The 26,994-nt window shown below is 40.7% G+C and overlaps 2 protein-coding genes across 2 annotated transcripts in view; one reads left to right on the forward strand and one right to left on the reverse strand.

The window, feature by feature from the left end:
* Positions 1-5,579: 5,579 nt before the first annotated feature.
* On the reverse strand, positions 5,580-18,240 carry commd8 (COMM domain containing 8). The gene is made up of 5 exons (XM_050062354.1): positions 18,084-18,240; positions 13,728-13,883; positions 13,238-13,390; positions 10,319-10,474; positions 5,580-5,842 (listed from the first exon to the last, which is right to left on the reverse strand). Exons 1-5 carry the CDS (start codon positions 18,126-18,128, stop codon positions 5,822-5,824), a joined length of 531 nt encoding a protein of 176 aa, XP_049918311.1. The 5' UTR covers positions 18,129-18,240; the 3' UTR covers positions 5,580-5,821.
* A 398-nt stretch (positions 18,241-18,638) lies between these two features.
* The window catches only part of atp10d (ATPase phospholipid transporting 10D), a 40,272-nt gene continuing 31,916 nt past the window's right edge, over positions 18,639-26,994 (forward strand). Inside the window, exons 1-3 of the mRNA XM_050062344.1 lie at positions 18,639-18,783; positions 24,734-25,125; positions 25,792-25,986. Coding sequence (XP_049918301.1) covers positions 24,839-25,125; positions 25,792-25,986 — 482 coding nt within the window. The 5' untranslated portion in view covers positions 18,639-18,783; positions 24,734-24,838. The remainder of the gene's footprint in view (positions 18,784-24,733; positions 25,126-25,791; positions 25,987-26,994) is intronic.

Below are 26,994 nucleotides of genomic sequence, written 5' to 3' on the forward strand. Positions count from 1 at the left end.
TGGGTTGCTATAGCGCCCCCCTTTGGCCAATTGATGTAATATTGCTTCATTGACATCCTCCCATGACCCTCTACCACTGTGCCAAATTTCACATGGATTGACCAAGTCAGTGAGGAGAAAAACGTGGAACAGACACACAGACAGAGTTTTCGTCATTATATAGTAACATAAAATCAGTTATTATTAGGCTTCAGCCATCTGACTTATTCAATTAACCGAGGATCTTCAAAAAGCTTGTCTTTTTAGGAGAGATTTCCCTCTTTGTTTTTCTCTAGACAGTGGTATAAATTTGTCTAACTTTGTACCATACATGATGTTAGAAGCCTCATATTAACCTCAGATAAACCCTGATGAAACATCAGCTGATTTACCTTCTGTTTGTTTGTTACATTGGCAGAGAACCTAACCACACATTATTTTAATAATTGTAACCCAGATGAAGGTGATATTTTACAGTTAAAACATAAATTTGTCAGTCATTGTTAGATCTTTGGACAAATGAACAACTGACCCCCATTTCTCCCACTGTGTATGCATTTGTTAGAAATAAGCAATTAGTTTGTGTTGACAGGATCTTTCAGTAGGCTAAACTTAATCATGCAAGCACAATATATGTAAGGAATAATGGCCAATGTGGTGTCTATTAATGGCCGACATGGAGCTGTGCGCATCGGACAGTTGCCTCCATGAAGGCCATTAATTCCTGATTATGGACACTTCAACGTGCATTATCCTGCTTATATCATGGTCACCTCTTAGAAAAACAATAAGAATATTCATTTATATTGTAATGCTTTTGCAAGTGTTTCACAAGCCATAACCTGGTTTCAGTGGGTTGAAACAGATTTCTTTCAGTCAGATCTGGCTGCTGTGGAAAATATCTGACACCGATACGCCAAACTGTGAAGCAAAGAAATGTTTAGTTGGAGCGCGTTGGTAGCTGAGTGGTTACAGTGCATGCCATATAACTGCAGCGTGGTGGATTTGATTCTGGGCTAGGGACCCCTGTTGCATGTCATACTCCTCTCTTTCTCTCCTCCATTTCTACACTGTTGTCTGTCAATTAAAGGTGAAGATGCCGCCCCAAAAAAGATTTAGGTGCACATCAGTTTAAAAGTTACTTCCACCAGTGCATGTAAACAGAAAAAAAAAATATTCTGAGTCTTGCAGTAAGGCACAAGACTCTACAGAGGGTGGTGAAAACTGCTCACCACATCACCAGGATGGAGCTGCCATCTATGGAGGACCTCTACACCAAGAAGGCAGGAAAAGAGCCAACAGGATCATCAGAGACCCCAACCATCCCAGCCACAAACTGTTCTGCCTGCTGCCATCTGTTGGACAGTACTGCAGCATGTCAGTCCCACACCACCAGGCTCAGGGACAGCGTTAGTCCACACGCCATTAGACTGTTAAACCCTTGAGCTCTTCAGGTCATCACTATTCTCACTTTTGCATACAGAGATTAAGACTTGGAAGTTTTAAGCACAGATGTATCGTTGTTTCTGGTAACTTCCTGACCTTCCTGTAGTGCAATCAAGGGAATGCCCACTTGTACACAAGAAATATAAAAATCAGACTGCCATGAAATTCATGCTCCCTGTAGGTGAACCATCATGTTTTGGGGACTTGAACTGTCCTCAAGCTCTAACCCTGTCCAAACTTTAACCTTTACAAATTAGGCTTCCTCATTTTTAATAGGCAGAGTAAAACTAAGTGAACTCATACAGGGTGATTTTTTTGATTTGTCACTGATCTGGGGCTTTGTTGGGGTCGGGGAGCTCCAAAAACTGTTAGAGAGCAGAAAATGAGAGCTAAAATCATGTAGTCTGAATAGGCATAAAGTTGCTACTGAAACTACAAAGATCAAAAAGGAGAGCTGCCACATTCTGCCAAAACTGCCAAATTTATGGAAACAACACTGAAGACGGCTTCATAGTTGTGCAGCAGACCCCATGCTGTAGCCTACACATGTTGCCTACTCTGGTGTGAGCTCATACTTGTGCTGGTGTCTGTGTCACTCTGCAGTTACACCACCAAAACACTAGTTGGCGGCGGAGGGTTCTGTGAAGTGCTGTAAAGTTTAGTTGATTTAAAACACACATTAAACACACATTAAACACATATTAAACACACATTAAACATGGCTTAATAGCAACAGTTTCAAACACAAGTACACAAATCAGCTTCACTATAACTCACAGCACTCACAGACAAACCCTTGTCTTTATCTGGACACATTTTCCCCACAAATACAACATGCTAATGTTATTAGCACAAGCCTATGCTAATGTTATTAGCACAAGCCTATGGCATTTTACATTGTATAAACTAGCCTAGCAGCTAGCGATTTTTTTCTTTTTCTCATATAAATCCAGGGACAAAAGCAACATTTAACAAAGGTAATGGTACATTACAACTCACAAGGTTCAATGACAAAGCAACTGTCTTATACTAAACACGTTTTCCAAACAAATATAACAAGACAATGCCTATGGCATTTTACATTGTATAAATTAGCTTAGCGACAAGCGAAGATTTCCTCTGCTCATATGAAGCCTGGATAAATCCCAAAGTATAAATCCCCGAAGGAAAAAGTACACACAAGACTTAAAATGCTATTTTTGTGGAGGCTTTATTGTCTTCACAATTTATTGTTTCTTATCTGTGAAATGAAATTAAATAAAAGCTTTGTACCACTGAGGGAAATGATGTCAGTATACAAAAATAGGAGGTCTGCGTCACCGCAACGTGTAGAACATTGCTGGGGAGGGGCACATCAGGCTATGGCGTTACAGCGTAGCCTCTGCATGGAAACGGGACCTACGCCGTAGCTATGGCATTGAATCAATGCAGAAATATACAATCCCCATTAGGGCAGTAAAATGAATATTCAGTTCACAGGCAACAGCTCTGGTGGACATCTCTGCAGTCAGCATGCCAATGACACGCTCCCTTAAAACTTGGGACATCTGTGGCACTGTGCTGTGTGATCAAACTGAACAGTTTAGAGTGTCCTTTGATTGTGACCATCCCAAGGCACACCTGTACAATGATGCCATTTGGCATCATTATTATGCATTTGATATGACACACTTGGCAAGTGGATGGATTATCTTGGAAAAAATAAGTGCTCACACAGATTTGAACAAATTTCCTCGCAAAATTTGACAGAAATAAATCTATTAAGCGCATAACAGTCCTAAATCTTTAACTTGAACTTGTGACAATGTAAGTAAAAACACAAGTGTTGCACTGACAGTTTTGTTCAGTGTATTGACATTGAAGCAATTCAAAGCAACAGGAATTTATAAGAGCTTGCTACAAATGGCTCTAACAAGGGTAACTGTTGACTAATCACTTGTAGGTGTAAATGTGGGTGTGAATGGTTGTCTGTCTCTATGGGTACGGTTACATGATGGCTTCTCATTCGGAATGAAATAAATCTGAATGAAATCATCATGAATTAAAGTTTTCCAGGTAGTTTACATTGGAAATATTAATTGCGAATGAGGGTTTACACGGAGATCAGTTTAATCGGCTTTATTCAGGTCTGCGCAAGGTTTGGGGCAGGGAAGGTTTCTGATTGGATAGGGGGCGGGGCGGATGTTACGTGTTTATGTTTACCGGAAGAAAACACTGTAGTCCTCGCTCCGGATAACAAGATGCTTGACGACGCCGTTCTTAGTGCCTTTTTTCAGGCTTGTTTTGCTTATATTCTTGAAGCAGCAGTACGACAACAACCTTGTTCTGCTAATGCTTCGTCTGTTGAGAAGGAGAAGGGAGGTAGAAGGTTGAAGAACGGAGAGGAGAAGCTGCCATTTTGTTGCGTGTGCGTGCTATATACGTCATCCCGCCAGAAGGGCAAGGAAACGAACATGAGCAGAAAGACCGGAATGAACTTAAAGAGGAATGAGTGTATACAAGTGCGAGAAATTCTTTCATTGGGAATTAGAAACAGAATATTCCAGCCCCTTACATCGGATTGAATTTTCAATCACATTGGCCATTTTCATTCTGAATTAGGTGTTTACAAGATCACTTTTAATAGGAATGAACTTTCATTCAGAATGAAAAGGGAATTAAACTGTCCATGTGAACGCATTCTATGTGTCAGCCCTGTGACTGGTGACATGTCCAGGGTGCCCCTCCCCCACCCTGTAAAGGACAAGTGTTTACAGATAATGGATGATTGAATGGACAGAGTTGGTTGAATTGTAGCAGCCCAGATGTCTTCAGTCATTTCAATGACTTGTTTTATAGATATATGTTCTTGGGATAAGATTGGCTGGCCTGCTGATAAGCAGAATGTGTCCTCGATTGGATCTCCATCATCGCACTCTGCATGGTCCATGTTTCCACCTCACCAGCTGCATGTGGTGCTTCTCTGCAGTCTCAAAAAATGTCTGTGAAAGCGAGTGTGATAAAACTTTATGCTCACTTTCCAAGGTTCACATAGAACTTATAAAAGTTAATGATCTCCTATTTGAAACGTGTAACAAATGATTAAACACTACCTTTTCTCTGTTACATAACTCATTTAAACATTCATGTGTTATTGCTCTGCCCTAATGGTGCTGGAACTGGGAAAAACTGGCCTCAAACCTGCTCTCTGTGGTACACCACTCACCATGACAGCAGAAAGGCAGCATCACTACAACCTACTATCGACACGGTGTGGTATCTAACACCATCGTTGTTGCCAAATTCGGCTGACAAAAAGTAACCCACCCAGTCTGCCAATACTGAACACCATATGTCATGTTTTTTCTACTATTTGTAAACAGAATTACGACCTCATAGTTGTATGCCTCTGCAAACCAGTCAAGTTGTCTGTCCAGACTCATATGTAGCCATACTTCAAGTGTTGCTGTAAAGATGCAACATATTCTAAAACATGGATGCTTTACACACATCTTTAACCTGGCAGCACAGAGGATCTATACACTCAGCACAGTTTCAAGGTGGGCACCCAAGATTAGTGCCACCAATTAAGTGTCTGACCAAATGTGTCCCCTTCTGTTCCTGAGATATGACATTGAATAATGGCCAGACAACTGTTGCAGAACATCATGATGTAGCAGTAAAGTTAACCTTTGACCTTTTGGATATAAAATATCATCACTTCACTTATTTATTTAGATATTTGTGTGAAATTTTGTCATAATCAATCCTTGAGTTATGGCCCAAAACATGTTTTGTGAGGTCACAGTGACATGTGCCCACTGAATTCTAATCAGTTTACACTTGCGTTCAAGTGAAAGACGTTTGTGCCAAATTTGAGGATATTTCCATGAGGCCTTCTTAAGATATCGTGTAAAGAGAATGAGACAGTAGTGAGGTCACACTGACCTTGATCTTTGACCACCAAATTGTAATCAGTTCATCATTGAGTCCAAGTGGAAGATTTTGCAAAATCTGAAAGAAATCCCTCAAGGCGTTCTTGAGACATTGCATTCACGAGAATGTGTTAGACGGACAGAGGGACAGACAGACGAAAACCCCAAAAACAATGCCTCTGGCCATGCCTATCACCAGCATGGAGGCATAAACACTAGTTAAATAAAAATTCAACAGAATCAAAAGGTAAAGAAACGTTTACTTTGACATGTTCACGATATTACACAGTGCATTGCAAAAACAAATGGCCAGTTATCAGTGTTCAACTGCTCAAATACATATAGTACGTCATGATGTCTAAAAAACTATCTCCATCAAGGCAGAGAAGTTCTTTAGATGACTTTTTGATGACATCACATCCATTCACTGGACTTCCTGTAGTCGTGAGTTTAAATGGGATCAGTGGTCCACAATCTTTCCATCATTTCAGCTGCAGCACCACCTGTAAGACACAAACATACTGCATAAATCATTCTGATTAAGAGCAGATTCTCACTACTCACATAAAGTCAGATGGTTTACAGTTTGGAAGAATGCTGCAAAGGTTAGGTTTAAGGACACCACACTATTACTTTAGGCTAGAAATACTCAGCCAACATTTTAAAAAAGTTTTAGTACCTTTAAAGCTACTCATTTTAACTGAATAATGAGGATATGTAACGCTGCATGTTCTCCTCAGTGAATGGAGTTTTTCAGCTCTTTGTTGGTTTGGTTTAATGCCCTCAACCTTACTGTTTAAGCTCCCTCTCACCACTCACTTTTATTTCCAACAGCAGCTGGCAGCTCTTTTTAGTGAGAAAGCTCTGTACACTCTCTGACGGACACAGAGAGAGTAGCTGGTGAACACAATGGAGCAATAGTAGCTAGATATACAGATATTTTCCCCCAAGAGTTGGTGGATCCTCTGCAACCATGGCCTCCAGTTTCACTTTCATGCAGATGATACTCAACTCTACCTCCACTCCAAGACCATCACTGCGACCACTCACTCCACCCTCACCACCTGCCTGATGGACATTAAAACATGGATGCAAATAAATCTTCTGACATTCAACAAAGTCAGAAGTCGTAATCATTGGCCTTCTTTTACCTCCATAATATTGTCCACCTCCGACCCTTACTGTCGTCTACTGCTGCAGAAACACTTATCTAGGCTTGACTACAGCAACAGTGGCCTCTACGGCACCACAACCACGGTCCTGTACAAACTTCAGTTTGTACAGGACTCTGATGCTCACTTGCTCACCAGTACCTGCTCATGTGACCACATCACCTCAGTCCCCCACGACCTCCACTGCACTGGCTCCCAGTTAAAAATAGGATAAACTTCAAGATTCTACTTCCTCCACCAGCACTCCCCGTCATAATGTCTCCGCTCTGCCGATGCTAACCTCCTTCTAATTCCCAGGACTAAGTGCCAAGCCTGGTGTAACAGGGCGTTTTGTGTTGCTGCCCCCTCTCTGTGGAACTCACCACCAAATCACATCAACAATGCCCCCACACTGTCAACATTCAAAAAGGCCCTCCCTGGCCAACACCCCTCACCCCAATGCTTTCATTTTATTTTACTGTCTTTATTAAATATTTGACTGTTTTTTCTTGTTTTGTTCTTTTTTTTTTTTTTTTTTTTACATGTATCCTTCCCTGTCGACACATTTCCACTCTGACCTTGTCACATATCGACATTTGGTCATGACTTGCAAGGTACCCTAGGTGCGTTAGTTGCTGAACTTCTGCGTGTCACATGCATTGTCTGTTTTCAAAATACACTTCCATTTTCACAGGAAATGTACAGTTTGCATACAGTCTTTGTCAAAGTAAAAGCACTGCATCGGTGGAACACTGCGAATTGACATTTTTTTCCTTCAGCAACAAATACCCATGGTTATGTTTCGCCACCACGCGCTTGGGTTGGATTTAGGACAAAAGAACAGGGTTTGGGTTTAGATTCATATGTAAAGTGAACACTGACCCTCAGGGTGAAAGTCTGTGGTTGCTGGACCCATCCAACACCCCTCCTGCCAGCCTTACTTGGAACGTCTCTTCCTTAACTTACATTGTTATCCAGCCATGTTTTCCCCAGACTGGTGCCGTCACAGAGTAATGTCTACTGTAAGTGTATCATGTCGACGTGAAAGGACAGCTTTATTCATCAGTGCCTGATGCTGGAGGCCACTGACCAAGTGCCAGTATTTGACAACTTTGGAGTTAGACCGTATTGAGTCTATATAAAAAGTCTTTGAGGAGCACTGTATAAGTCTGATGTATTATTGTTGTTGTTGCTGTTGTTGTTAATAAAAGGAGAGTGAATATTGGACTTACAGTGATTAGATGGACTCCAAATGATTGCCAGTTTTGCTTGGTGTCTGCTGGATGTGGAAATAATTAACTGTGTGCTAACACACTGGCAAGAGTAACTTATTGAGGTACTGGTATGTACAATGTGTTATTTTAAGCTTGTTCTGGAGTTCTGCCCCCAGAAAAGAAATTAATGTTTCAAAGGAACATGGAGATAGCCTACATTTTCCTTATTGTTAATAGGTCACATTGAAGACCCAAACCAACAGTGTGTTAGGCCGTCTCGATACTGTTTGACTGCCTGTCTGTTTCTCTCAGCTCCAGCCCATTGGTTTCCACTGAAGATGGAAATGTCTTTAAACACCTCACAAATATGCAAGTTTTTTTTTTTAAAGTGAAAAACATTTCCCTAAAAGAGCTGGACAGTTTTTGTCTGTTTGTTATGGAGCAATAACAATGATCATAATGGAGAAAATAATAATAATAACTCATACTCCTACTACTGTGGAATTTGATTTTGAATTCAGTGTGTTTTGACAAAGTTGTGTGTGTGTGTGTGTGTGTGCGTGCGCACAGAATTTGAATGTAAAAACAATTAATAATAATAATGTTTTTGAGGCAGTATCACAGTACTATATTGATTTAACATACTTCAGTGCATCCTGACAGTTATGATGGCTTCCTGCTGTAACAATGCCACCATCTAGTGTTTAAACGGTGGCAGTGTTTCTTCTATTACATTCTGATACCTGATGAATATCTACTACCTTATTCACTTCATTTTTAAAATTTCATGTATGAAATGTCCGAAATTTGAAATAGCACCACTGTAGAACACACACTGGCATATGTGAGGACTAGATTTACCACCTTGTGGTTGTATGCCTTCAGGAACAATACTGTTGCAGTTACAGTTTACAACCTGTCCAGACTCATATGCAGCCAAGACATCGGACGACGCTTCAAATAAAAGTGTTGCTGCAAAAAAGCTACATGAAACATGGATGTTTTACACATATCTTCAACCCAGCAGCACAGGAGCAGCACAGTTTCAGGGTGGACATCCAAGATTAGTGTCATCAATTCTGTATCTGACCAAATGTAACTAACCTTCTGTTCCTGAGATATGATGTTGAGTAATGGCCAGAAAAGTGTTCCAGCAGAACATTATGATGTCACATTGAAGCTGACCTTTGACCTTTTGGATATAACATGTCATCACTTCATCATTTTGTCCTTCTAGACGTTTGTGTGAAATGTTGTCATAATTAGCACATGAATTCTTGAGTTATGGCCAAAAACAAGTTTTGTGAGGACACAGTGACGTTTGACCACCAAAATCTCACATCGTTGAGCCCTAGAGGAAGTTTGTGCCAAATTTGAGGAAATTCCTTCAAGGCGTTCCAAAGATATCAAGTTCACGAGAATGGTACTGACGGACAGATGGACAAACAAAACCATAATGCCTGTGGCCACGGCTATCATCAAATTTGAAGAAATTCCCTCAAGGCTTTCCTGACATACTGAGTCCATGAGAATAAGACGGATGGACACACAACCCCAAAAGATAATGCCTCTGGCCACGGCTATTGCCGGCGCAGAGGCAAAAAGTTGTGTCAGGCTTTATTGTCCCCCGACAGAGCTGTGTTAAGTTTGATAAATGTCCTCAAGTGAGATCAGTTGAGTCACAACTGCACAAAGCACCTTAACTTTGGCAGCATTGTGGATGGTGGTGTATGAGGCCATTAAATACATCGAGACATACTGAAGAAGAATTGTTTTCACTATATTACCTATTTGTTCCATTCTGCAATTTTTAAAATGTCCTCATCGTCTCCAATGGTCGTATCTCACTTGAACTGCGCTACAATGCTTCCACGATCTGCAGGCTTCCAGAGAGTCTGACTGGGGCGCAGACTTCACCGAACTAAACTAAAAAATGGCCAAAAAACGACCAGTGTGTTTCTAGTGTAAGTAATACCCGATTTATTGAGTCATAGTTTGATCCTTATTTGCAAACATTTCTGTATTTGAATGTGTGTAGCCTATGTGTTGTATAGAAATGTATCAATATCATTTTGTTTAGTCCCAAAAAAGCCTTAACAGGAGGATTTATATTTTGTTATCTGCAGGAACAGATGAGCAGATACTATTCGTCATTTTGCTTGAGGAATATGACAGCAGCGATCCCCATGTCCGTGACTGTAGCTGTCGCTCTAAGGTTTCCTAGGCAACAAGTGAAACAAACATGTCTATCTGTGGCTTTTATAGCATTGCAGTCTGGCACCCTTGCAGACAGAACACGTCACAGGAGGTGCCACTGCAGTCTGCGAGGGCTTCGTCCGCAGGTCCGGAAGGTGAACATTTGGATTTGGCCTACAAGTTTGAAACTGTCTGCGGTCAAGTTGCATCGTGGGTAAGGAAGAAAAATGCGTGTAACAAAGAAAGACGTTATGTCTGGTTCTGCTGTGTCCATTCTGAAACTTTTTTCCTGTCAGTTGCAACTTTGACAAATTAAAAATAAAAGTATTTTAATGTTCACAGACTAATCTATTGATTAACTAACCAAAACTATTAACGTATTTAGTGTGTGTGTGTGTGTGTGTGTGTGTGTGTTTACCTTATTAGCAGCCTCTAGTGAACTGATGAGTGTGTTTAACTCCTCTCTGTTCATCTCCATGGTGACGGTCCGAAGGGCTCTGTTCTCTCTCACATCCAGACTGAGACTGAGCAGAGGAGTGTTGAGGGACGAGATCTTATCACTGGACAGAGCTAACTGCAGGGAGAGGACAGGAGACAGGGACAGGAAACACAGGAGGTGAAAGTAAGACAGAGCAGCACTGCAGGGACAGACAGTATTTCACCATGCCTGTGTTTACAGAGACCATGAACTTAGACCAAACCGTCCCATATGAGCACTGGGCAGCGGTGACTAGCTGGCCAGTAGGGTCATGAAAAATAGTTGTTTGCTGCCACAGTAAATTTCTGAATGTTGGATATTGCGTCTTCAGTATCACAAAATATTTAAGGTAATATTGAGGCATTTAGCCTTGGCAGAGGTCTGCACCCTTGTAGTGCCCTTGTAGTTGATCAATTAAATATTATTAGCTTTTGAAAATGCCCCGTGTCTCAAATAAAAGTGGTATTAATTGAGTGACATAAATGCAAATAACTATGCTTCAAAATAGCAACACTTGGTGACCCACTGACCGTCACTGTCTTCAAGTGAAATGATGCTGCTCCAGCAGGCATTACTGGAAAACAAATCTTCCAGAGAGTAAGGAAGCTAATAAGAGACACAACTATTTTAATAGCAACAGCCACTGAATACTTAATATTGCAATTTAAATCACACTGAATTCATTACATTGAAATATTTTACTTTGGCAACCACCTATCTTAATTTATTTGTTCAGAATTTTGGTGAAATGAACCTCTTTAAAATTACATAATGTAATTAATGTAAGTATATAATGCAAAACTTCTTCATTTGAAATTTCAAAAACTAAATAAAAGTTTTTCCTTCTTTTTCAATGTTCACAAATTCAGATCCAAAAATTCAAGTTACCGTATATTTCCAAATAGTCGCCCGGTGGCAAATAGCCGCAGGGCACCTAATAGCCGCNGCAGGGCGACTATTTGCCACCGGGCACCTAATAGCCGCCGGGGTTTTGACCCCATTTTGCGTATTAAACGCCCGTCCGATTAAACGCCCGGGCGATTATTTCCTCATCCATTGCCTCATGGCTGTCCCTCCTTGAGGGACTGTTTGCGCTTTTATGCACGGGACGGTGATGAAGTGGTGCACATGACTCATTCTACGGACAGACGGACAGACAGACAGACAGCCACGTATCTAAAACAGGTGATACATCTGGCTACATCTTTCCCACATCAAATATCAATGATCCAATAATAATAATAATAATAATAAGTATGTGTGGACCTATATGCCATGCCTTTTAATGAAATTACCAGAAGAGTTCGCTGAAAAACAGGTAATGTCAGCCTGAATTACTTGCGTGCGTCCCTGGTGAAAATCGCTGACATGCATGGGGAATACAGCTTCTACAGGCTCGCCATAGCTTACTGTCAGGACTCAGGGACCAGAATTCAGGATGGCGGACCGTCGGGATGGCGATATTTAGGTGTGGCGGCCTGTAACCGTTGGTTAAATGGCCCGTTCGGTTGGTATTCAGATAACTGGGGCTTTACTGGTATAATGCAATAGCACCACCCAGCAGTGAAACCCGTGTACACAAAAAAAATGACCCACTCTAAACATTTAGAGATTTTTGTACAGAACTCACCCCTACATTATACAGTATTTTTGCACTAAAAACATACTGGACAGGAACTGTAACCTGGTGCAGGTCGGTGCAAAAAAAAATTTAAAAGCCTTGAGCAAATAGCCGCCTGGTTCTTTCAAACGCCTGGGGTCAAAATCGATTTTGTGAAATAAACGCCCAGACTACTATTTGGAAAAATACAGTACATGATTACAAAAAATAGATTTAGGCAGCTTAAATTCAATTGGTCAAATTTAGATCTAAGATTTCAAGTTGAAAAAAAAAAATTCAAAAAGAACATCAGTCAAATTTGATTGGTCAACACATTCAGGCTCTATTGCCTGTCGAGCTTGTCCTGGGTAGCCTGGATGTTGCTATTTGAATTTTTATAAGCTGAATTTTTAGATCTGACTTTAACCAATCGATTTTGAGGAAACTGAAACTATTTTGTTTGTTTGTTTGTTTCTTTAATTCTGAAACTTGAACTTTTGAATCTCAATTTGTGAACACTGAAAGACAAATATGTTCAATTTCTGCTTTTTTGAAATTGCAAATCGAGAAATTCACATTTTAATTTCAAACAGGTGAATGCAGAACAAATAAATTTAGATACTTGGTTTTCACAGTTAAAAATTCCAATGGCAAGAATTTAGTGGTGTTTAAATTTTAACATTAAGTACTCAATGGCAGTTAAAATTCAAATACTTTCGCCTTCTTTTTGATTCCATAAGAGAACTTTAATAGATTCATGCCTCAGACATTTTTTCTATGTCATTCTTCTGTGCCAGATTCCATTAATATATCATTATTTGTGTTTGCTCTGTATCTGTGATTGTATTAGAGCCTTCGGTTCAAGTTAACCCTTCTATGTTAGGCCTTTCTGTCTTACATTAGGTAGTTCTTTCAAATGTGAACATGCAAAAAGATGCAGGTTTAAATAGTAAGCATTTATAATAAGTGTGTTTCAGACTGCCTGCTATCAGCTCAGGTGTGCTGACTATTAACTTCTCCCCTGCAAAAGGCCATTTGTTCTGTGTTTGCTTAGTATCACACTCTGATGAAGAAATTTCATCAGAGCACTGAAAGCTTAAAACGGGGTGTTTGCAGGAGAGAAAAGTGTGCAGGTGCTTTCACTTCTTTTCATTGACTTTAAAGTATAATGTTAATCCAGTTTTGACACTCACATTAGAAACACATTAGAAATACCAAGTAAAGCCAATTAAACCCTGAAGAACAGAGCATTAAGCCACCTTAAGTTGCCAGTCAAAGTCCTGCAGCGTGGCAGAGGAGATGGAGTTGGTTCTGTCCAGCAGAGCGTCACGGATCTCCTCCCGTCTGGCTCTCAGCACATTCAGCACAGCCTCAGCATGGCTGCTGCCCACATCTGACAGCCCTGCCAGCACCTGTACACAGCCAGCAGGAGGAAAGCTGAGAATCTGACCTGAGAGCAGCCGCACATCCAGCTGCTGGAGAACTGCTGCTGAGAGTCAAACCATGTGCTTCATTCACACAGCCTGCGTGCTGTATAAACAGATATTCTACAGATGGATGTGACAAAACTCAGCATTTAAATCCCCAACCCAGTAATATAGCCTGCGCACATCATGCAATAACCTTGTTAATAATTGTTAATAATACCACATAGTGCAGTAATTAAAGGCAACTTTATTTTCATCTTCATTCCAAATGGCGACTACAACCCTGGCTAAAATAGTCCATTATGTGGTGTTGCTCTCTCACCTCTTCATCAGAGCTGTTGCTCCCCACTGCCAGGCGGAACAGGGCAGTCAGGGAGTTGAGCAGCTCCAGCCACTCCTCCAAGCTCCAGGTGGTGCTGTAATCTGCCCTGCGAGGAGGCTCCCGCCCACACAGTCCATCCACCACCCTGTGACACAGCTACACAGCAGACAATACTGTCAGGACCGCGGTTTGGCATTTGGTAGTGTGAAACAAAAACAAGCTAGTCCCTGGGAATTTGAATTTTGTCTTTTTTTTTGTTTCGTATGCCTCAGTACCGGCGATAGCCATGGCCACAGGCATTATGTCTTTGGGTTTTCCATCTATCCGGCAGTCCCATTCTCGTGAATGAGATATCTTAGGAACGCCTTAAAGGAATTTCCTCAAATGTGGCACAAACGTCCACTTAGACTCAAGGATGAACTGATCAGATTTTGGTAGTCAGAGGTCGAGATCACTGTGACCTTTGCTGCATTTCATTAGCAGTTCCACATGCCCTCTTTCATTTACCCTCAGCCCTTGGCGTTACATTACAGCTTTATGTTGCACGGAGGCCGCTTGGAGAGCTGAGGGAAAGTAGGCCGGAGAGGAATGGGGGATTTAAATGCAATGCACCTTCCCACATTCATTTTTCAGCTCAACTATCGTGGATCAACTGTTTGTTTCAGGATTAGTGCTATTCTGCCTTTTTTTTTTTGTGCAATTTGTTATGTGAGGTTTTTCCAGTTAAATATCAAGCTATTAGAGATTTTCTAAAGATCTGCTGATAGGCGAGTGAATCTGAACACGTGGAAGTCTACCTATATATACAGACCTATAAGATATATTAGAAAAACTGAAACTGAAAAGCATGTTGAATCGTGAATTTATTTCATTTTATTTTTATTTGATTTATTTTCCAATTGAGCTTCACTGTCTGCAGGTGGTGCAACCAGTTTTACATACATTACTGCCTCCTAACCATGAATGTATTTTCCTTGCATCCAATGCATAACTGCAATGCATTTTGGGTGACATAGACCTCTAGAGTGATCATTTCACTCGATTACGTAGCCCTCCGATATAAGATCTCAACAAGGTCACCTCAGGTTTTCAAACACATTGAATGGCAGTTACAACGGCAGCAGGGCTAGTGCAGAGGGGAAGTCAATGAGGGCATGTAGAAATAATGAAACGTAGCCCTGTCTCATTATGGTGAATGCGATGTCTAAAGAAGGCCTTGAGGGAATTTCCTTAATTTGGCACAAACATCAACGTGGACCCAAGGATGAACTGATCTGAATTAAGTAGTTAAAGGTCAAGGTCACTGTGACCTCATAAAACATGTTTTTGACCATAACTCAAGAATCCTTATTAATTATGTAAAGTTGACACAAACGTCTAATCAGATATGATGATGGCCATCGATTAATGTCATATCTCAGGAACACAAGGGGAGACATTTGGTCAGATTCTGAATTGGTGACACTAATCTTGGGTGCCCACCTTGAAACAGTGCTAATTGTATAGCTCTTCTGTGGTGTTGGGTCGAAGATGAGTGTGAAGTATTGACGTTTTAGAATATGTAGCTTCTTTGCAGCAACATCCACATTTGAAGCATTGTCTACTGTCATGGCTACATATGAGTCTAGACAGTCATGGATGTAAGCTATGACTGCAACTTGACTTACAAAGGCATACAACTGCCTGCCCATAATTCTAGTTTTTAATTATTTATCAATTATTAATTAATTATTAATAATTTATTAATTATTATAAACTTTGTCCAAAAAGGTAATTTTGACTGTTGGGCTATGAAATCAGCTCCCATCTGTCCCCCATATGGGTACACTGCTTTAACTATGATTTGAAACTGACTGGGTATCCCAGCATGCATTGAGAGAGAGGCAGTGTACACCACTGGACAAGTTTGTCACAGAGCAACACACACACACACACACACACACACACACAGGGCTATGAAATCAGCTCCCATCTGTCCCCCATATGGGTACACTGCTTTAACTATGATTTGAAACTGACTGGGTATCCCAGCATGCATTGAGAGAGAGGCAGTGTACACCACTGGACAAGTTTGACACAGACACACACACACACACACACACACACACACACACAAAAACACTTTAATGCATAAGAGTTTCCAAATCACCAAACCAGCTTGGCTTTGGAGTGTGAGAGGAACTGCGTGATTAGTCAACCTAGTTAACGCTGTTACCCTACTCACTAAACTTATATTACAAATTATTATATTTTGTACAACTGTTGTACTTAGTATTCAAAGATTTATTTTAACTTTAACTTTTATATAGTGAATTGTTGTCATGTTTTGTGGGATACTGTGCAATGTTCATTATGCAAGGTGCAAAGCAGCATTTAAAATGTGATTTGGTTAATGAAAGATGTGATTAGCAATTTCATTTGATTTTTATTGGGAATTTGAAAGCAAAATGACTCAAAGGAGTGTCATGACACAAAAATCCCAAAGGAGAGAACCTAAAAACATCACTAAAAACACTAGTTTCTAATGCAAACCTGTGCAATATTCATGCTGTCTAATCAGCATCTTGATATGCCACACCTGTGAGGTGGGATGGATTATCTCGGCAAAGGAGAAGTGCTCACTAACACAGATTTAGACAGATTTGTGAACAATATTTGTGGGAAATGGTCTTTTGTGTGTATAGAAAATGTTTTAGATCTTTGAGTTCAGCTCATGAAAAATGGGAGCAAAAACAAAAGTGTTGCGTTTATATTTTTGTTCAGTGTATATATAATATAATATAATATAATATAATATAATATAATATAATATAATATAATAAGTGTTGTTTTGTTTTTTATTGTGTAATCACCTGAAAAAAAGAATCATTGTGTTTTCATTACCTTAGAATGAGACGCTTATATCTACAATGGGAAGTACTCCATGTTGCACCACCGTGTTTCTACAGTAGCCCAGAACAGACAAACCAAACACTGGCTCTCACCTTTTCAGCTGCCGTTATTAGTAGCCCTTCCACAATGAGAGCATCAGAAAAAAAGTGTTTTTACCAGGTTAAATCACCAGGTCTGTTTGTTTCTTAGAGAAAGAGACCTCTGAAGATAACAAGGCTCCAGTAAAAACCTCCTGAACGTCTTGAACTTAAATTATCAGAGAAAACAGGTGAGATTAGCAGGTGCTAATTTAGCAACCCATCTCCAACAAGTGTCAGAGAAAATCCAATTCTAACATGAAAAAGCTTTATTTCATGTTTTTACTGGTTTAAATCACCTGGACTCTCATTTATAAAATAATGCGTAGGATCCACAATAAATTTGTACGTATGGACAGAAGCCAAAATTGGCGTGCACCAAAAAATATTTGACAATTACTACAATTCGTCTTCCACCTCACCATCTGTGTCACTGATTTCCTGTCTCCAAAATGTTCATAGGCATAGGTCAAATTCTCCCCAGTCTGATTTTATACAGGTGAGCAGGTGCACGGTTAGTTGCCCATCCTCAACATGCCAAACAATGCTGGAAAAACACTGGTATCTTTAATGTGAAACTGCTTTATTCTGTGTTTTTACTGGTTTAAATTACCTGGTCCATTTATTTTGGAGAAGAAGAGAACTCCAGATAAAAACCTCCTGAACAGTGAACACTGAAGGAATTACGACAAAGAGAAGTTTCAGCTGGTTGTAATGTGCAGTCCTCACCACTAGATGCCACTCAATCTCCCTACATCTTACACACTGGGCCTTTAAACCGGGAGACGTGAGATGGTAAGTGATTGACGGACACAAAGTAAACTTCAGTATTTTGAAATAATTCATTTTGTGAAACTAAACCATCATCTTGTTGATTGCTAATTTGTTTTTTTATTTTAAATGCATTATGTTAATGATATAACTTATATTGATATTAATCAGACACTGAGATGTGCAATTATTTTGGTGGCACACTCTATAGGCTATAGTCCTTCTATATAAAGACGTTGGAATAAAATATCTATTAAGCCCTCACATTAGTTGGAAGCGACAATACAATCTGAACTGTGCCAGTCCTCATGCTGGAGCTGTGTTTTAGCCCTGCAGCTGGTTACGAGTCTGTCTTTAACATATGACCCATCATTTACAATACCGCCTCAGTAAGTACCAGAAAACCAGAGCCAAAGGTGGTATTTATCTGCTGCTGAATGACTGACTGTATGCTGTATTGTACGTCGGAAATATACTGAGGACCAGTCAGTGAAGAGGTGTAAAACATGAGGTTATTATCTCCGTATTTTACGCGGTGCCACCGCCAGATGCTTCATCACACACTTAGAAAACTAAAGTTGTGTCATTACTCCTGTATTCAACGCGTGGTACTTACCTTTAGACAGTCTGTTGCTGGTAACCTGTTCAGTAACACCACCATGTTTTCATTTGGTTCCGCCTGCTGCTGATCAGCTGATCGGAGTCACATGGTAGAGTGAGCTGCGTTCAGGTGGCGTGGAAAAACGAGTTTCATCATCTCCATAAACCGTTACTAGATAGAAATACCACTGTGCTATACACATCATTCGGTACATACATCAGTGTTTTGCCTTAATAACTGTCGCCTCGGTTAATATATGGAGAACTGTACAGGTGTTGGCTCAGGCACCGAACTTCATCTGAAAACCCACCAACTGAGTGTGACCTTGGTCGTTGGGAAGGAGGCAACAGGCAGCGTGAACCAATTGTAAATGTATGAAGTGTTATTTTATACAATCATTTTTTGAAGCCGAATGTAACACATAACCCCACTGATTCCTACTCTGTAATACTTCGCATAAAAACGACTCCTGTACTTTTAATACCGAAAGAATTCTAACTTTAACAATGTGTCTTTGGGTTTCAATGTGACGCTGCTCCGAAGGGAAGGGGAACCTCTCACAGCCGAGCCGCGACTTGTGTTTCACATCCTGCTTTGTGCTGCGGCAGGCTGTTTGTTTGTGGAGTCTCAGGTCGCGTCACGGCGATGAACGGCGATGTGACCGAAGCGACTTTCTTCACCCGAAGACAGGCAGCATATGGCGATAAACAGCAGGGTACGTGTCGCCTGTTACTGTTTGTGCTGTGGATAAAGACAGCTCTCTTGCAGGAAGAGGCGGGAATGCTGCGCTCATTCATTACAGTAATGGAGAACAACTGGAGACATATTGCTGCATCAACTGTTGTCAGGTAGTCGAGGGTCGATACTTGAGGCCGTACAGGTCATCTTACGCGATAAAACTTTGCTTGATAAACATGAAGTTATCACAGCTGCTGAACCTTGACCCCATATACGGCAGTGTTTCGTTAGCACCGAGTATTGACAAAACAATAAATGAGTTCTTTGGGGACTTTTCCCCAGTTAGAAACCCTACTGAGATAAGCTGGGTAAACAGGCGTGGTTTACAAGGCTCTAGTGCAGCTTTGTATGTTGCGTTTTGTTGTAAGTTTAACTGGAGTGAGTGTAGATTGCATTAAATTATGCGTCCACTGTGTGCTGGTATTGTTTACAGATAAATCATGAAGGAATGGTAAATCTGTGTGTCATATCCCATGATTAGAGGAGGGAGTCACCGTCCACCATATGATATCACCATACTTAAAGGGTAACTTCGTTATTTTCAGCCTGAACCTTGTGATCCTACATGTTTGTGTCTCAGTGACTAATTGGAGCAGCACCTTTGATACTGGTCCAGGTTATTATGATGCACGTCTAACAACCTTGTGCAAAGGATCCTAACAAAGATAGACCTTTGTGTTAAAGAGTAGCATCCCTTTTGTTTGACCTGAAACAGCCCTGAGATTACCATTATCGATACTTGGCACTGTGTGACAACACAGTATTGCCACACAAAAATATTGCGATACTATGCTGTATGGATTTTTTCCCCACCCCTAATAATTGGTAAAAATACATGCTGTTTAAATCTGATAAGGTCCACTGACCGAGAGCTCACTGATGCTGTGTCACATGCACTGCCAAGTTCTATTGAGCAACAGCTGAAACAGCTTTATGGGTATACCATGCTCCCTTCTATCAACAGTTTGTGTCTGTCCCCATGCATAAAGCCAGCTCCGTAAAGAAAACATGAGTGGCCCACCCACAGCCTTAACCGTAACCCTGTCCTACACCTTTGGGATGAACAGGAGAGCTGACTGTGAACCAGTACTGATTGATCACCCAACATTATTGTTGAACCTCACTGATTGTCTGATTATGGCTGAACAAAAAATTAAAAGCAGCACTTTTGTTTTTGCTCCTATTTTTCACAGTTTAAGTTAAAGATTTAAGACTTTTTAACACAAATTTTGATCACAAATTTGTTAAAATCCATGTTAGTGAGCACTTCTTCTTCTTCTCTAAGATAATCCATCACCTGACAGGTGAGGTATCAAGATGCTGATTAAACAGCATCATTACTGTACAACTGTGGCTTGGGATGGTCACAATGAAATGTGCAGTGTGATCACGCAACACAATGACACAGATGTCACAAGTTCTAAGGGAGCGTGCCATTGGCATGCTGACTGCAGGAGTGTCCACCGGAGCTCTTGGCCGTTAAGTGAATGTTCATTTCTCTACCATAAGCTGTCTCCCATGTTCTTTCCCTGAATATGGCAGTACACCCAACAGACCTTACAGCTGCACAAGGTGGTTACAGTGATAAACTGCTGTCAGGTCAAGACCCTAGTGAGGATGATGAACATGCAGATTAGCTACCCTAAGATGGTTTTTGACGGTTTGTGCAAACATTCTTTGGTTGTGCAAACCAACTGTTGCATCAGCTGCACGGGTGGCTGGTCTCAGACAATCTTGCAGGTGAAGACTCTGGATGTGGAGGGCCTGGGTTGGTGTGGTTGTGAGGCTGCTTGGATGTACTGCCATATTCAGGAAAACAACATTAGAGATGTTATGGTAGTGAAATGAACACTGAGTTCACAGGCAACATTCTTGCACTCAACATGGACTTAAATCATAGTTTAAATGGATGTGACATCATCAAGAGTCTGAAGATCTAGAGGGAACCTTCAGGGGGTTACAGGAGTCTCAGGCTACAATATTACAGCAGGGGCGCTCAAACTTTTGATGACTGCCAAAGCAGAGAGCATATGATTGAAGGCCAACTGTAGCTAACAGCAGTAGCATTGACGACAGGACGACATTCCCGCGACACTTGTGCATGGATGCAGGGGCGTAGCACCAAAGTCTGGGCCCTAAATGTGTAAAGAATCTCTGTGAGCCCCCTACCCTTCCTCTCTTGATCTGTTTTTTAATTTTTGTTATTATTTTATACAAATTCAGTTTGCTTTATTTCCCTTTCCATTCTTTCTTTTTCTGCCTTGGTGAAAGACATGACAATGTACGTTGGAGCTCCAACAGCAAAAGCAGTCACTCATTTGGCTCAAGCTACATTTAAAGACCAACCTGAGTGCAGAAGCTTCCACTATTTTTATATACAAAATTCAATCTTTTAACAGATTCATTCCCCAATTTTATCTTAGTTATGGCACTAATTACGTAGAAATAAAAAAAGAGCAAACAAAGCCAAACCCACTGGGCCCTGGGTAGTCAGTGGATATATCATGAGAAGTGGAGACAGTATTGTAGGTAGGACTTTATTAGCCAAAAAGATATATTTCCGCTGTAAGAAATTACCTGGAAGCTGCGCTGCGCTGCTTCCACATGGGGCCCATAGAACACAAGAGACTTTGTACATGCTATGTGGACACATACATGTATGTATTATATTATATGTAGTTTTTTTTTTCCTTTTTTTTGACTATTTTACATACATTTATGATATGTATGTATATTCTTGGCTATTTCTGTGGATATCATCAGGCATGACAGAGGCACAATTATCTAACTCTTTTGTGTCTGAATGTTGTTGGTTCATCATGTCTATTGGGGTTATGGGTTTCCATGGCAGCCGGAGAGGGGGAGGGGTCTGAAACAAATGGGTTAGTTGGACTGTTGGGTGTTTTTGTTTTGTTGTTCTATGTGTGTATATGCATGCTGTTGTCTTTTTTCCTTTTTATTTATTATTACTATTCTATTTATATATGCACTTTTGTAAAAAAAAATTTTTTTTTTTTTTTTATCTTGCCCCGTATATAGGCTACTGCCTTGGTTCATCATGTCAGGGGATAGAGGGTAGGCGTGGGGTATATGATATCATACGTTGCCTTTTGTCACATGTATGACTGCAAAAGAGCTCACTCTCCTGTTACACAAATGATAAAAGATTGATTGATCACAAAAAATGTTATCCGACAGAATGCATTAAATCCTAATAGTTGAAATGAGTCATTTTGGGGGCATTGTGACGCTCAAAAAAAAATGCATCCACCGACTTATAGACATCTCTTTCACAATGTAAGCCTATGGGAGAAAATCTTTTTGGGTCCGCTAGCACCACACGGCGTACTTGTGAGTTGTAATTTTTTGGCTGCTATGAAAATTGGCTTCAAAGCCAATTGCGCTTCCTTGGAGGCCTGCACTTGTGAGGTGCCACTAGTTGCCAACCAATAGCTCTATCTAACAGAGAGTATTGATGCCAAATGATTAAAGTGTAATGCATGCATTTCACGTCATGTTCTGGTGGCTGCCAGTGCAACATTATCCACTCAAAATGATCTCAGTTATAGAACATGTAACAGTTCTTTTTTTAAAACATAGGTTTAACTATCAACATAGTGGTTACTCAGACAGTGTCATCAGCTCTACACTTCAGCTCCTGAGCAACAACGTTTGAGGTAGATAAAGACGTAGCAGTGGAGATCATGTGACCTGATGTGTTTCAGTGTTCTAAATGTGTTTTAATGTCAACACTTTAAGCAGCTTTTGATCACACTTCCAGAGCTGCACATAAGAAGTGCAGTTTTTTATTACACATTGTGGTTAACCCTTTTGTTGAAACATAACTCTACTTACACTTCTCCAAAACCATGTTTAAAAGTTATAAATAGGAAGTAAAACTTACTGTTAATAAAATGCCATGAATAGGTCAGACTGGGCATTTTTTACAGTTCACTTCCCTACATTTTCTCAGTAAAACCTGGTTTATTTTGTGAAAGGTGTTATTTTAGGCCTTAAAGATGATATATTTCCACTTCCAGGCCCGTGCAGCACATGTAAAAGCAGCTGTATCAGGAATTAAGGTGCAGGTGTAACTCCTAAGCTGTCAGCTGTACAGCAAAGTGTTCTTGTGATGTTTGAAGATAAATCAGAGATTTACATTCCTCTGTGGATGTTTTCAAGAATCCAAAACCAGCAGCAACCAAGCATGAAACTCCAGTATTTATGCTGTAGGCCTGTCTACTGTAATAACTTTGAATTCATGAAAGAATGCAATTCATGTGCTGTAGCTTCACTTGTTATCTCCCATCAGTGTAAGTCATATCTCACCCATGTGCTGAGAAAGGTGGTTTGCAGGTTAGGCATGTCACAGAGCTTTGTGAGGGGGGGTAGGCTTCCAGCTTTGAGATGAGGAAGCGTCGACAACAGGAAGCACCATGCAACATTTTTATTTTTACATTTTTTACTTTACTTTATTTTTAATTTTTTTTTTTTTTTACGTGAAGTGTGCAGGTTGTATGACAAAGCACGGTGGTGCAGTGGTTGGCATTGTCGCCTCCCAGCTCGAACCCAAGGTGGGGGAGCACCTCCCTGCATAATTTAATTAGACAGAAAATCTCAACTTTATTTTAGTAATTTTCAAAGGGAGAGTTTTTACTTCCATGAACAAAATGGTTTCAAGTTTCAGATATAGTAATAAAACATTTGTTCAACCAAAAATCACCTGTCTGTTTTAATTACTTTAAGGGTCATTCTGACTGATAATAATAATATAATATAATACAATATTGTGGGACCGTGATACTGCAATATTTTCTTAGGCAGTTATTGTGCCGTGAAAATCTCATACCGTTGCAACCCTACTCCCCACTGCAACTTACCCTCACCCCAGAAAGTGCTCTGTAAGATAGCATTATCTGTTTTATCCCCCCAGTCTTTTTCCTTTCCCTTCTCCTTTCCTCTCTTTAAAGTTCCCAGACGTGCACGCACACATGCACACACACTACTGCACTTTCTTATTCACTTCCTTATGTTCCCATTGTTTCTATACCTCTGTCACCTCCCCGGCTGTTTGTTGTTAGTCTTGTTTTATGTCAGTGTATACTGGTATGTGTTCTATCTGTTGTTTTTCTGTCAATGTTCAGCTGTTGTGTTCTATATTACCAATACAAAAAAGGCCTATATGACCGAACAGCCCTTATAGGCAAAATAGCCCAGAATACACTGGGTTGAGGAGACTCTGACACGAGGGCCCGTAAACACATTACTACCTTTTCACAGTGACAGTCCACAGGCTTTCAACTGAGCAAATACAGCCTGCTGTTTGTTTTATCACAGTGATGGCCTTTGGTGAGAGTCACTCATGGTGCTCTCAAAAAAGTTGAATTCAAACCATCTGCATGGTAACCATAGCAAGGGCTCAGTGCTCATAGGGTTTTTTGATCGTGTTGATAGTTATTTCTCTTTTCAGTTGTTGCACTTTTATCTCATAGACTTTTTTTCAAGTTTTTTTTTAACATTAAATAATTATTAAATAATAATAATAATAATTGCCTAAGCAATTTGTTCTCCCATACCTGTTTGTATGCAGAGCCTACTTAACCTACAGTTCAAATAAATTGTTTTGGAATACATTAAATTTAATGCAAAATTGCCATGCAATGCAAATTTCGTGCAGTAAGAGCTCTGGTATCGGTATCAGTATTGGTATCAGTAGATATCCATATTCAGGAATTGGATCAGAACTTAAAAAGTGGATTGGTGCCTTTCAGGAAAGTAGTCCCCAAAACATGTACTATTACATTTTGGCCTGTTTAGAATATTTAATCACTAGCAGACATGGTATCAGAGGGCATTGACAAGCTTGCAGACCGCCTGTATAAGAACAACCTAAAGAGACAAATCATTTTGTTGCTCTGCCTTTGCAGGATGAGGACATTGTGAAAGTCCAGTGTGGAGCACAGAGGAGCAGGAGGCCACAGAGGAGGGGGCCCAGCCACTCTCACAGCTCAGCTAGGGCCTCCGCCACATAGATGGAGCGGCTCCACTGGGTGCAGCATCGTTGTCGGCAGCTGCTGGCGGGAAACTCAGGCAGAGGCTGGTACTCTGCCCCCGATGGCCTGCCCAACAAAACCTCCCTGGAGGCCCACAGCTCTCCACAGAGAGCCAGTGGGAAGCGAAGAACTGTTTTTGCCCGCCATGGGCCCCACCAAGAGGAGTACGAAGCAGTCTCCAAAGGCTACAAGGGCAACGCCATCCGCACTACCAAGTACAGCTTGTTGACTTTCATCCCGATGAACCTGTTCCAGCAATTCCACAGGTCAGATTTTTACTTGTAGGTTACTTGTACTGCTGGGCTTTGTTGAGGAGGGTCCGGATCACAAAGTCAAATTAGTGTGTTATCAGTTTGCCTTTGAGATACCGTTCTTTTTTTCTTGGACTATTTTCTATTTATTAGTCTCTGTTGATAGTTAACACCTTCATGCTGGTGACAGCAGTGGCTCAAGGCATTATGTTTTTATGTTGTTCATCCCCCCACCTCACTCTCGTCAACATGATATCTCAAAAACATCTTGACGGAATTTCTTGAAATTTGGCGCAAATGACCAGTTGGACTCAACAATGAACTGATTAGACTTTGGTGGCCAAAGGTCGGGATCACAGTGACCTTGTCTTTCTCATCCATGTGAATGTGGTATTTCAAGAACACCTTGGGGGGATTTTTTCAATTTTGTCATAAACTTGCACCTGGACTCAACAATGAACTGATTAGATTTTGGTGGGCAAAGGTCAAGGTCACTGTGATCCCACAAAACACATTTTTGGCCAAAACTCAATAATTCACAATTAGGACAACATTTGGTGACACTAGTTTTGGGTGTCCACCTTGAAACTGTGCTGATGGTTTAGATCTTCTGTGCTTCCGGGTTGAAGATGCCTCCGTAGTTTACACATACTAATTTGCTGCTGTGGCCTTCCTTTGTAGGGCTGCCAACCTCTACTTCCTGTTCCTGGTGTTACTGAACTGGGTGCCAGTTGTTGAAGCCTTTCAGAAGGAAATTACCATGATTCCTCTGCTTGTGGTTCTCATTGTTATTGCCATCAAAGATGCCCTGGAAGACTACAGACGCTACTTGTTCGACAAGAAGGTCAACAACAATCTAGTGCGAGTGTTCTGTGGGTGAGTGAACCTCTGTCAGCTTAAATGGCCAGTTCAAATGACAAATGCTTTTTTTCTGTATAAAATAGTGGACGTAGCTAATGTGATATCCCCCACTGGTTTGTGGACTCAAGTTTGGCATTTTGGCCGTCGCTGTCTTGTTTTTTTGGAGCCAGAATTGACCATATTTGGGTGAGAGGCTGGCATTGTAGAGGAGAGAGGGGTGGATCTGACTGAGAAGTCAAGGACACTATCAGCAGACAGCCTGACACTCAAAGCAGCCCACCCTTAATTATGTGTACCTTTAACCGATTCAAGATGCTAGTTAGCCAGTTAGCACACCAACAACACAACCAGATGTTGAAAGAATAGATTATATTTAGAGTGGGCTAGCGAACAGTAACACAAAAAATTACTAACTGTTTCTGCTAAAGAGCTCAATGGCTGAAGAAAAAAAATCTCAGGGAATATAACAAGTTTGTTTCGATCTCACTCCCTTTTGACTTTAGTCCTTTGTTTGCTTTCCTCACTTCTGTTTCTCTTCTTGTGCGCTGAGCTGAACTGCCAATCAGAATGAATTTTTTCTAACAGCGAGGCTCACTGGCTCCCACCCAAAGTCAACATGCTGAATTGGCTGAAAAACAGTCGACATAGACCGACTTGTACCTGTGGTGCATAACACACCACAAAAACTAAGGCAACAGATGATCACCAGTGGCCCAACATTGACCAATCGCCCTCAAGTGTCTCACCTGCCTACTGACAAACTGAATCAGACTGACAAACTCAGGTCTGCAGGTACTGCACTTGTGCTGCTGCATTAGTTCACACATGTTTGTCATTAATGAACACAAAGACCTCTTCAGTTTGCCAGATAATCCTTCTTTCTGGAGTCAAATAGACTGAGACAAATGTGACACTTTTAAATGTAATCACATTTAACTCTTATGATAATGTTGCCTCCGCGGGATAGATGAGGGTTTTAACTTTTAGAAATTAGTAAAATGATTTGAGCTGTAGAAATCTGCT

Source organism: Epinephelus moara, chromosome 14 (genome assembly GCF_006386435.1).
Source record: "Epinephelus moara isolate mb chromosome 14, YSFRI_EMoa_1.0, whole genome shotgun sequence".
NCBI classification, from domain to species: Eukaryota; Metazoa; Chordata; class Actinopteri; order Perciformes; family Serranidae; genus Epinephelus; species Epinephelus moara.

What these genes read in the sequence shown, in the direction of transcription:
- commd8 (XM_050062354.1), bottom strand. Translation starts at nt 18,128, where the DNA reads ATGGTGGTGTTACTGAACAGGTTACCAGCAACAGACTGTCTAAAG. An exon ending in CAGCAACAGACTGTCTAAAG is followed by an intron (nt 13,884 to 18,083) that starts GTAAGTACCACG and finishes TCTGCTGTGTAG; the next exon opens with CTGTGTCACAGGGTGGTGGA. An exon ending in GCAACAGCTCTGATGAAGAG is followed by an intron (nt 13,391 to 13,727) that starts GTGAGAGAGCAA and finishes GGCTGTGTACAG; the next exon opens with GTGCTGGCAGGGCTGTCAGA.